Here is a 12949-nt window from a genome sequence, read left to right on the forward strand (position 1 = left end):
AACCACAAACCGTGTAGTACTGTAGTATTTGCTACTAAAAAATAGCAGAGTGTAAGTGGACCTAAACAGTTCAAACCCACGTTGTTCAAGGGTCAACAAATGATACAATATGGCAAATCAAAACCCAAACTGTTCTCCTGGAACATGTATCTGAGATGAAACAGAAAGTGCTCAAACTATAAATTATGACTTAACAAAACAACTAATTACTTCCTGTCTCTGACAATTTATTTGGAAATGAACAAAACTGTTAAGATCAAAGACACTCAAAGACATGTGCACACAAAACCTTAATAAGTCTAAAATTCTGAACGGGAAACAGAATAATTTAAGGGTAATTTGAGGTGCTTTTTATTTCTTCTTTCTTATAAAGGTCATACCTTTGGAAAAGGAAGGAAATGAGAAATGAGGGTGTGGCCATAACAGTATCAAAGAACAAGAATTGATTTTCTAAACCATGAGTAACAACACTAAAGCAATGAGCTTCAAGCAAGGGATAAAATATACTTCACAAGGTTCAAAATAAATTGGCAGATGAGTCAATAGCCAGATTAAGAGGTTTTTCAATTTAAATGAGGAAGGAGAAAATTTCTCAGCTAATGTTGGAAAGCTAGATACCACAGAGGAAAATCAGCATGTTTAAAAAATTAGGGCGACAGTGGAGAAGTATCCAGTAATTTTCATGAGAGAAAAGCAGAGTTAGAGTCCTACATTCAGCCTCATTTATATACCAATGTAAAGAAAAAATATATAAACACAGCACTGGTGGTTGTTTTCTTTTATCCAAGGAAGTAAAAGAAGTTTAAGAGGTGAGCCCTGGTGGACCTCATGATCAAATATGGTGCTGGAGAAATGTACTTTGCATAAAAGGATGGATGAGGTGAGAAATCAGCAACATCCACATACAGGCATGTTCAACTTCCTGGGGCAAAGGTGTGCAGTTTTCATCATATTTTTAATGTAGTATGTGACCTAAAAAAAGGATAAGAACTACTTCTGATATAGAAGGTATTTCTGCACTTGGTAAAAGTCAGAATAGACGATCTCAATGCCTTTCCTAAAACTTGTCAACTTCAATACAAGTTATAAAACTAAAGGTCTACAGGAAAAGCAGGGGTCTGCTCCATCAGGTTCTAAAAAGAAGCATGTAGTCAGGGACAGTGCAACCAGAAGCAGATCAAGTGGCTGATGAGACAGTGCTCATATAGATATCTGCCCTAAATCTCCACACTGAACGCTATCCATCATTAGACACTGTCCTGGTTTTTGCTATTAAATCCAGAAAACTGGTTTCCAAGGAGAGAGAACTAATTTCATGCCTATTTACATTGACTTGCTAGTTTGACAGAAATAAAGGTTAGCCACAAAAGGCTGACAGAGAAGAAAATAAAAATGCAAAAAGAGATGATATGAGGGACAGAAGGTAAACTCTCCTTTTTTTACTACTGTGACCAGGTCAGCACAATATGGAATTCAACAGTTATCAAATGCTGAAAGACAGACAGCACCTACCTGGGTTATTGCGATCTCTCAAGTACTCACCTGGGCCAAGACACTTTCCATCTCTGATTTCTTCTCAGCAGAACACTTCTTATCAGACATCAATTTCTGTAAATGAGCTATATAAGAACAAGCATTAGTACATGTCAATTTCAATCAATGGGAAAAAGGACAATGTACTTTTTTTTAAAATTTTATTTATGTATGTATGTATGTTTGGCTGTGTTGGGTCTTCGTTTCTATGCAAGGGCTTTCTCCAGTTGCGGTGAGCGGGGGCCACTCTTCATCGCGGTGTGCGGGCCTCTCACTGTCCCGGCCTCTCTTGTTGTGGAGCACAAGCTCCAGACGTGCAGGCTCAGTAGTTGTGGCTCACGGGCCTAGTTGTTCCGCGGCATGTGGGATCTTCCCAGACCAGGGCTCGAACCCGTGTCCCCTGCATTGGCAGGCAGATTCTCAACCACTGCGCCACCAGGGAAGCCCCAGGACAATGTACTTTTGAGTTTCAATGTTGGGCAGGTAAAAAAACGAAACTAAGGATAATGTTCTTAATTTATATGAATCCCATGGTTGATTTTACAGGGACAGTCATGATATTGTCTTGATTCTTTCCATGACTTAGAACTTCTAATTATCTGTATATAACTTTCTTTTTCAATAAGGGACTTGTTCTGTATACTTAAGATCTGTGCACTTTACTCTTTATATGTTATGTCCCAAGAAAAAATTTAAAAACTTGAGAAAAAAGTTTAATCCAAACCCTTTGTTTTGATCAATCCTACTTGAAAGGTTATTTATCTGAGATGAAGAACCATACCTTTCAATAGATGGTCAGCACGAAAACACTCTCCATTTTTTACATCTTTCACCATGAAGTCAGCAAATTTGTCTACATGGCCAGAAGTCCTAAGTTAATAAATGCCAAGCCAATTAGTCATTTTCATACAAATTAACCCATAAACTTTACCTTATAAGACAATCTCCCTTCTATATATTTATCCAAAGTTTACATCTGTATATCTGAAAGGTGGAAGCTCCCATATCTATTATGATATATCCCATGGTAGATAAAAATGTACACCAAAGAAAATTCTTCCTCAAATCTATTCCCACCCTCTCCCCAACTTCTTCCTCCCCTTAGAAAAAAAATACTAACTAGATTACACTTTTCCACAAATTGTCATAAAGTCTGTGCTACTTTGCAGAATCAATAAATCCATGCCTATCCCATTATTATTATTGATCTAAGCAAAGGCCAAAATAGGGAATTTGACTAGCCAAGACTTTGTGATAACTCAGTATAGACACTGAACCTTAAGGAAAGAGTTTTCTGCCACCGAAACCTGGTTGGACACTGGCATCATCTCTGTACAGCTATTAGTGGGGCAAGTAGCTAAAGAATAGGCTGTCCTGATCCATCATCAAGAATTCAACTTGTTTTAATTGGCTGAAACTAGGAGAGAGCCTAAACTATACAAATAGCAAAAAATAGCTCTTTAACAGGCAACATTAAATGAATGAAGTGATGAGATACAAAATGTAAGAATTCCTCTTTCAGTTTCGTATTTGAGAAATCCTGACCTGCTTTCAACAATGTTGGTAGGAATAATCTAAATTTCTGCATTGAAACATCAATACAAATAGTAGCATTTGATTTACAATATATACACACCTTTGCCCAGAGCTTCTATGAATTTATACTAAGGAAATAATCAGGATATACATAAAAACTCATCTATTGGGATGTTCAATGTAATCAAACATAAGAAACAACTTAAATGCCTACCCTCATGCACTAGTTAAGTAAATTATGGCACATCATTAAAAATACTTTAGAAGAATACTTAATGACATAATGTTCACCTATATTATGTAAAAAAAAGCACTGTGCTACTAAACGCACATGAACTTAAAAAGACAGAAAGGATAAATACAACATTTTTAACATGGCTACCTGTGGGCAATGAGTATATATGTTCTTTGTTTTTCTTTATTTTCCAGATTTTCACAATGAACATGGGTAGTTTTTTTGAATCAAAAAGTTACTTAAGTATGCATATTCAAGAATGTCAGCCCTCAAAGTAGGGACCTTACTTTAAAACTGGCTCAGGGGTGAGCATGGTGCAATCAATCTCCAGAATCTGTTCCTCTTGGATAAAGTGCTGCCTCCACGTCTGAATAATATTGTTTTTCAAAGCACATCCAACTGGCCCAAAATCATAGAGACCACTAACACCTGCAAAATAAGACAGGAAAACGGGTACTCTACCTTGTCACTCTGCACGAATCAAAGCAAGCAGATGGGAGAAACTGATACTTGTAAGACTTCACATACTCCCTAAAGATGTATTCAAGTCAACACTTCAAATCCCTTAACACTGAAGCACCTTATTTCCAGGTAGCTGACAGAAGTAAAACTAAAATGGTCTTACTCCATTAACTGCAGTATTTCCATATTTGAAATTTCAAGTAGGATTAGCAAAAAACTAAAAACAAAAGACGTTCCTCCATATGTAAGAAACAAAATGAAAAAGCAGATTATAGAAATCAGAAAATAATTTGCTGCATCAGCTGAATAACAATGATCTCAAATTTTAGCACCCAATTCTCTAATTTATTCTTGGGTATTTGAGCCACTATTTAAACCTCAAGAAGTAAGACATTTAGAGATCTGCTCAGACTAAAACTCAAATCAAGTTTCAGTGGCAAAGTACTGAAAGTCTAATATTGTTGCAGTAATCTCCGTTAACTATGAAAAGTATCAGTGAATTATACTTGTCTACATAAATTCATAGTGTTCAGAAAAATGTAGAGATTTATCTGCATAGCCATGAAGAACGTTTTCTCCTGGCAGTTGCCATAATGAATAATCTAGAAACTGTGGTTTACCACTGCCCTTGTGGGGAGCGGCACAGTACAGTCAGCCAGTGCTAGAATGGCCCTCTACTGCTCTCAGGTCTTCACTGGCATTTTAAGAAGGGTCTGATATGTACATGGACACATCAAACACTTAATATCTGGGCCTCTCCAAATTCCCTAAGTCTTAATGGAAAAATGCTATCTCCAAAAATAAATAGGGTTGAAGGAAATAAGAACTGATATCACGCCAAATGAATGACTCTAAACAAATGAAAGCAAGATATCTATCCCCTGCTTTGTGTGACCTGAAACTATTAGATATCAAGCAAGCTGTGGTTTTGATTTAAGAACAATATTAAAGTCACTAACAACACAGTTTTTCTTTCTCTCATTAATCCCCTACCTCCATAAATAGCAAAAGCTTGATCGTAGAAAAACCTCCTCTTCAGGGTATCTTCCATTTTCGCTCTGTCTACAACATCATCTTTGGGCTGTAACGCTAGCTCCTGTAAGGGATTTTTAAAGAGAAAATATGTGATTGAACAAGTGAATGGGAATTTCAATTTATACATGTGAATTTACTTTATTCCTCAGCAGAATTCACTATAAATTTATCAGACAAGATTTTGATACCCTTAAAACAAAAGAAACCTTAGGGTTTTTTTCCCCTTTGAGTTACAGAAAAGATACTTTTACTTAATTATTTAGGAAAGTATACGATCATTTCCAAGATTACAAGACTAAGCTTACTTAGATGCAGATACTGATAAGCAATATCTGAATTTTTAGTGGATCCCTGTAGCAAAATAGCGACTTAAAACTCCAAACAGGAAATTCCCTGATGGTCCAGTGGTTAGGACTCGGTGCTTTCACTGCCAGGGCTGGGTTCAATCCCTGGTTGGGGAACTAAGATCCCAGAAGCCATGCAGTGCAGCCAAAAAAAGAAAAAACTCCAAACGATTTCAGTTTGTTGATGGGACGTTTATAATTTGAAAAGTTTGGAAGCAGGTATCAGGTGACTAGAACTTTTCCTTAAAAGAAAATAATTTAAAGCAGCATAACCATTATTTGCAGGTATAGGAGAATTCAATAAAGAACACAATGTCTTCCAGGGAAATTCATGAAACATAACCAGTCTAGGATCTGAGTCTGGGGGGAGAAGGGGTAGGTCAGGGTTGAGGAAGGCTTTGTAGAGAAATTTTGAATTACACGTTGAAAGGATGAAGAAGGAGTCTGCCAAGTAGAGGGGGAGGAGAGGAAGGCATACTGGATAAATAGAGATAAAGCAAATGTTACTTGTTCAGAAACTTTTCTAGGTCTCTTCTGCCCAAAGAGACTAAATAAAGAAAAACAATCCTATACCTACTTACATTCCTTTTTGAGGATCCTGAGACTCACCTTTGCTTCCAGAACCCTCTTCCGGGCTTTGAGCTCAGCTACTGCTTTGTCTACATCGACCTGGGGTGCTTTATCTTCTTTCAGTTTTCGCACAAGATCTCCCTAGCCAACAAAGAGAATCTGTATTCACAACTGGTTTCAGAAGTCAAGAAAAGTTAGGAATGGGTTTTTAAGCATGCCTTTTAAAAAGTATCCGTGTAAGAATGAGGAAATTCAAATGTTTATTATGTGAAAGGTCATTATGAATAACTGTAGGTCGTTGCCCTCAGCATTTATAATCTAGCAGAATATCCAAATACAAGTACATAAATAACTATGCTTGCAGGGTGATTATTACTGGTTTGTTTGTTTGTTTTCTTTGTGGGGAGGAGACAGATGGTGGAGAGAAAAGCATTGATAAAAAGTAAAGAGCAAAAAAAAAAAAAAAGTAAAGAGCAATATAACTACTGAGAACACAAAAGAACCAATAAATAGACTACCCTCTCCTTGAATCCCTCTCCTTTCTTGCATACAAAAAAATGACTATCTTAGTTTTCCGCTTACTTCTCTGACCATTTCTTCTCAGTCACTACTGCCTAATCTTCCTCTGCCCTTTATTGTTGGAATTTTTTCCTTGCTACTTTCTTTAGACTACTTTATTCACTTCCAACAACACTGTACACTGATTTTATTACAGCAATGTGGTGGAATAGGCAATCTGAGAAAACAAAACACTATCACACGGTCTGGGAAACTTCAAGATGAGAAATTAAAGTTATCAAATTAATAGAGCCCTTGGGTGCCCAACAGAAGCAACTGCTCTCTAAAGGAGTAGACCTTCCATAGGCCTTTCAGGATTTTCACAGATTAGGGTTTCCAAAATAATAAGCACTAAATTCAAAATTTAAAAATCCATGAGGAAAGAAGCCACCATGTGTGAGACTCAGCAGAAATGACAAATAACAAAATTAGATCCTTTAAAAGTATTAGAATGACCAAATATACTTTTTAAATGCTCAAGATGTTTAAACTAAAATAAAAGGAGGAATCAACAACATGAGCAAAGAACAAGAGAATATCAGAAACAATCAGGGGACTTGAAAAAGAACCACACAGATGATCTGGAAATAAATCACTGAAGTTCAAAACTCACTGGACAGTTTAAATAGCAGATCAGACACAGCTAAGAGAGAATTAGTGACCTAGAAGAACGACCTAAAGAAATTATCCGTGGATAATTTCCATCCCATGGAATGTAGCAGAGAGACAAAGTTGAAAATACAAATGAGGTAATGAGACACAGAGAAGAGAATGGAAATGGGATAGATGTCCTCCTTATTTCCCTCGGTACTTTCAAACTAATTCCTCTTTTCTCCTTCTAAAACTCCAGCTCCTTTGAGGAGCCTGTCATCATCCTTTCTCCCTGTTGTTGATATTTTCTAAGCTCCTGCCTATTTTCCCTCATTCAATGAGTCCCCCTCTCCTGCAATTCATTCTACTTTAGAATGTCCCAGTTAGGAGGTGAAAAAGCTGTTTAAAATGATCTCAACCTAGAGACTAACTCTGCTTATATACCATGAGAAGAATTTTCCCAGTTTTAACATACACTTAATTCTCCAGGAATGCACCCAGGAAAATGTAATTTAAAGGAAGACTAAAATCAACTATACTTCAGTTTTTTTAAAAAAAGGAAAATTGTACCTTGCTTTGTTCAGAATTTTACAAAGTTGTTATTATTTGAAATAAAAAACAAACCATGTGACCACAGGCTATGCTGCCATCCTGAGTAAACGATACAGTATACCTTTATCAATGTGCACTTACAGCAACTGCATTCACAGTAAATCTACGTAGAGGTATAAGCATCTGCTTAATTCAATATAACTTCCAGTGGAGTCATACCCCCAAATCTACATATTAAAATAATATCATTTTATTATAAATTACTTTTTATTTATTTGTATTACATTTAGAGCATTATGCGTACACATATCTTTCTTTAATTTATGTAGATATTTCATATGAATTTCATTACAGGGTAGTAATGGAGAATTCCAAAATATCTGGTGTAAAAGGGTACACTGGGTCTGATATAGTTGAGAACCACTGAATTGGTTCTTCCTCTCAATCTCTTACTGTGTACAAATAAATCTGGTCTGTTATTATACTAGCAGTTTTTATTCTATTATCTTGACCTCTCTAGCTAAAGCAACATCCTTAGTCACCTTCTAACTTTAACTTCTTTATTACACGTACAATACCTGAAATCACCCTATCAATTGATTGGCTTCTTTATTTACACACATTTTATCTGTCCCTGTCATTATAAAGCAGGCTCTTTTAAGACAGGAACTCCGGCATGTCTTGTTGCCTGCTATCACAACCTAAACCTAGCACAACGCTAAGCACTTAGTACTTGGTAAATATCTACTGGCTTATTCTTTACTCATTCAGTGGTTCTTTTCCCTTCCTCTACCCGTCAGAACACTTATCTCATAAATGTTCACTGATAGTGCTTTTTGATGGGGATAACAACCTTGTGAGGGTCTGTGTTCTAAAAAGACAGTGGCAAGCAGTTCTTTTTGAATGTCTTAAAGAAGTAAGCAAGCAGTTCTTTTGAATACCTACCCTTATGTGTCAAGTATTGGCACTCCCATATTTTCTTTTGGAGCTTTTCAAAGGACACTGGGTAAGCAAGGCCACAAGTAGGTAAAGGTAAAGGTAGGAAGAATTTAAAATTTTTAAAATTAAAATTAGTTTTCCTGAGTCATTTTTCTGTCTCTTAAAGTTCAGGCACACAATCAGGCACACATACATTCAAGGATAGGCTAGCTATCAACAGAAGCAGTGGGAAAGTGAGGATTCCCACACTGAGTTAATCATCTCTAAAAAATCTCAGTGAATTAAGGAAATAATTGTGTTTATTTTGAATAATGGAATAATTAAAACCATGATTTATAATGATTTAATTGTGTAAACAAAAGAATTGGAGGTGATCGAAACATGGAAAGTAAGTACTTAAGGATTCCTAATTTCTAATTATTTTCTTCCCTCTTTCTTCACCACCAACTATAGTGTGTGTGTGTGTTGAACGAAACCGATGTGAAACATCATCAATATTTCTAAATTACCTTTAAGAAACATCATCTAGAAGCTTAATTCCTGCATAAATTCTTACCATAAAGACATATATTAGAACTAAGAGGAAGTGATTATAAAGCAGAATACTTATTAGGTGAGAAATCACTTCAAGGGATCTTTTTCATGCATCCTTCGTATATATCATGATGCATATTCAGTTGGCCAAGGAAAAACAAGAAAACATTTCCTCACCTTTTTAAGATGTTTGGCTATATCATGATGCATATTCAGTTGGCCAAGGAAAAACAAGAAAACATTTCCTCACCTTTTTAAGATGTTTGGCTTTACACATGGGCCTAGAAGGTTCTTGTTAAGATTAAAAAGTTAATTTCAGATTTCCAAGTTTTATAACCATTGACAAAAACTTCATAAACTTATCATTTGTCCTTTGTGGATTAAGCAACAGTTTTAATGGGCACTCTCAGTTCAGAAAATCAAAGCAGAGAAAAATCCAGGGCTCTAAAATTTCCCAAAATTGAATTTTATTATTGGCCACGAATACTATCAGTTGCTTTTTGAAGTGACAGTCTCACTCCACTCATTTTCCGGAACCCAAGACTGAATAACAATTTTTTGTCAGACATTTTAGAGTGTTTCATTCTTGCAACTCGAACAGTCATAAGTGCTCTTCCTCAGGCAATCATCATACGTGGGTATGCTTTATGCATACTTCCCATTTAGTCACACAGAATATTAAAAAGATGTGTGCACAAAGGTCCGAATTTAATAAAATTAATAATTCTTATTGGGACTTCCCAGGTGGTGCAGTGGTTAAGAATCAGCCTGCCAATGCAGGGGACACAGGTTCGATCCCTGGTCCGGGAAGATCACACATGCCGCGGAGCAACTAAGCCCATGCGCCACAACTACTGAAGCCCGCTCACCTAGAGCCTGTGCTCTGCAACAAGAGAAGCCACCACAATGAGAAGCCCACACACCGCAAGAGTAGCCCCAGCTCACCGCAACTAGAGAAAGCCCGTGCACAGCAACGAAGACCCAATGCAGCAAAAAATAAATAAATAAATATTTAAAATAATAATAATAATTCTTACTGCTTTTTCAAGGATACTCTAAAGCAAAACTGAGGTTTTGTTTTGTTTTTTGGTTTTTTTTAAAACACGTGAGAGTGTGGCAGAGAATATAATGACTTGGCTTAGTATCCCTGACTTGATTAGTGCTCAGGTCCAGCAGTTCTACTCACCATGCTTTCCACCATCAGTGCAAATGTCAACACAGTGTAAAATGCAAATAACATTCTTAGTTTTATTATAAAAATGGTTTTGACCTTGGAGACCTCCAAGAATTTGCAGACCACACTTTAAGAACCACTGCCCTAGAGCAATAGTTCCCAAACAAGATACTCCAGGACAACGTTTTCACCAATATGCAGTAAAAGGGGGGAAAAAAAGAAAAAAAAAAGACAATGTATTAGACCTTTTTTCAAAGCTAAACCTGCTAAATATAAAAGACTGTTCTTTATTCTGAGTTATGGTCTGTCCTTTCTTTGGTATTAAAATACACTTTCTTTTATGAAATGAAAGGGGAAATAAGATGGTAGTTTGTTGATACATTTCAGTCAATCAACAAACCAAATCATTAAAAAACAGCATCCACGTAGCATAGCAGATTGGGAAATTTATATGAAATACATATTTATCGGAAACACATGCCACTAACAAGACCAGTTATTAAGCACCTTAAAAAATCCCACTCCAAGGATGCCTTCAACTGCACAAACTTCACAGTGGAAGTATGTAGAATGAGAAGAAGTGACCGTGTGTCTCATTTCCTCATATAAGCAAACAAACAAACAAAAAAAACCAAGGAAAAAAAACGGTTTAACTAGATGATCTTTAAATTCCCTTCCAACTGACCCTGGAATCAGTGCGATTCAAAGTTCCAGGTAGTTAACTAATATATGTGTGGTCCTGGAAAAGTACGGAAAAAAACAAAAACTAACTTACATAAACTAACTTACATATTCAAAAAATACCTTGAAGTACCAAAAAACTAACAATCAAGCCAACATAAACAATACACAAGATAGTAATAACATCGGAAGGCTATTCCATCATCAAAGTTTACTTCAGTTAACTAGTTCCACAGTCTTACTACAGATGGATAATTTGCACTGCAGTTCCAGGCTAACGTGGCAGAGGGAGGGGTTTGGGTGTATGTTTTTCCAAATTAGATGTATTCTCCCTTCTAAAGCGAAGTGAAAAAAAAAAAAAGTTGAGAGTTAGAGAAAAGACAAAGGAACCACACCTAATTTCATTTGGGAAGGGTGGGTGGAGGGACATGGAGAATAAGCATTCACAGAGCTTTGGTATCAAGAATAAAGAAAAAATTAAGCCCATAGTGAAATTTCAAAATAAAACACTACTGAATCAGTCAGGCTCAAACTAGAAAGAAGTAGATAAAGTGGCAGAATTTGCCGAATTTTCGGCAGCTCTGCCCCAATGAATTATTTCCGAGGGAGGGATCCACCCTCCATAGCTAAGGCAAGTTATTGCATCAGGCGCCCGTGCAGGAGAAACCCATTCGGTGTTCACTACTAGGTCATCAATCCTTGGGGTCCTATTCCGAGCTTTTGGCTCTACCTGACTGGATGTGAGAATCCCTTTGAAATAATCTTTTCCTTGTACTCTCTAAATTCTGACACTCATGCAGTGCCCTAGGAAAAGGAGGCCTGTATTAGATCACCAAGCTCTCCAGCCCATGAAACCTCCCTCCCTTCCGCAAAATCAAATTTCAAAATGTTCCATACGAAGGATGGCTGACTTCACCGAGTCACTCAGGGACATTTACAGCTTCCCACGTTTACGATCTGAAAGCTCACTCATTCTGGGGAACCCAGAAAAGGTGACAGAAGTGAAGGACGATGAACTCACATTATTAGAAACGAAAAAAAAAAAAGTTCAACACCTCCCCACATCCACGTTTCAACTATTTTTACTTCCTCAACGGACCATTCTGCTAACTAAGCACCGAATGAAGGAAGATGTCAAGGAGGAAACACTATTCAAAGCATCCTGAAGATTAAAAAACAAGAGTCAGGCAGTGAGAAGAGGAGAACCCGCAGCTTCGGCACGTAATTGATCAGGGAAGAATTAGGAATCTCGCCACCCAGGAAGCACAAAGAACACAGCAGGGACTGGAAATCTTCAGTTGAGGCTATTGAGCTAGGACAGGAGGAGAAGCAAAGGGTCACAGATCCCAGCGCCATCGGAGAAGCAAGTGGTACGGGCAGTAACAAGGATTGGGAAGGGAGAACAGATCGCATGAGGAGGGAGGCAGAACGTCGAGGGATCCGAGGAAATCACCCCAGGAGAGGGGAGGACAGGGGTCCACCGGAGGGAAGGTGGCCGGCGCACGCGGGGACTTGGGTCCAACGTGGGGAAGGCGAGGAAGATGCCTAGAAACCAAGGGCTTCCAGAGAATGAAGGAGAGGGATAATCGGTGAGGTGGACCGGTGCCCGGGGAAGAGAGAGAGAGGAGGAGAAGGAGGGGACCAGGGAGAGGAGAGCCGGGGCTGAGGGGAAGGCGAAGAATGCCGGTACCTGCTGGCGCACCGCTAGCCTGAGAGGTGCCAGCACCTCCTCAGCCCCCGCACCATCCATGCTGCTCCGGGAGGCGGCAGCGGGGAACGAGGTCGGGGCGCGGGCTGGCTTGCTGATGGGCCGGCAGGGCAGAAGAGGAGGCCGGGCCGGGAGCCGGGGCAGCGGCGACAGCAGCAGAGCGGCGCGGGTGGCTCTAAGCAGCGCCGGGCGCAGAGAGGGCATGAGACCGCTGCCCTGGGAAGTCCGGAGGGGGCGGCGGCGGAAGCGGCGCGCGCTGCCAGGCCGGGTGCATGATGAAATCGCCGCGTAAACGCCGCGGTGCGCGCGCAGCCGCACATTCCCCACCCCCGACGCGGCGTCGGGTCGCCACCAGCCGATTCGACACAAAATCCCGGAAGGACCCGGAGTCCCTCAGAGCCCCGAGAGGGCTTACCCCACAGTGGGCGTACGGGAGGGCTGTGAGGTCCCAGGTAGAACCCCCCCCCCCCCCCAGCGAACAGATTTGCACGATTATG

General features: G+C 39.0%; 1 protein-coding gene across 1 annotated transcript in view; it reads right to left on the reverse strand.

The window, feature by feature from the left end:
* Positions 1–12695, reverse strand: part of GARS1 (glycyl-tRNA synthetase 1) — a 40401-nt gene extending 27706 nt beyond the window's left edge. Inside the window, exons 1-6 of the mRNA XM_060156910.1 lie at positions 12435–12695; positions 5755–5856; positions 4760–4862; positions 3592–3733; positions 2315–2403; positions 1543–1619 (exon numbers count right to left, since the gene is read on the reverse strand). Of these exons, the coding sequence (XP_060012893.1) occupies positions 1543–1619; positions 2315–2403; positions 3592–3733; positions 4760–4862; positions 5755–5856; positions 12435–12656 (735 nt within the window). The 5' untranslated portion in view covers positions 12657–12695. The remainder of the gene's footprint in view (positions 1–1542; positions 1620–2314; positions 2404–3591; positions 3734–4759; positions 4863–5754; positions 5857–12434) is intronic.
* Between the last annotated feature and the right edge of the window lie 254 nt (positions 12696–12949).

This window comes from Lagenorhynchus albirostris, chromosome 8 (genome assembly GCF_949774975.1).
Source record: "Lagenorhynchus albirostris chromosome 8, mLagAlb1.1, whole genome shotgun sequence".
Classification (NCBI taxonomy): domain Eukaryota; kingdom Metazoa; phylum Chordata; class Mammalia; order Artiodactyla; family Delphinidae; genus Lagenorhynchus; species Lagenorhynchus albirostris.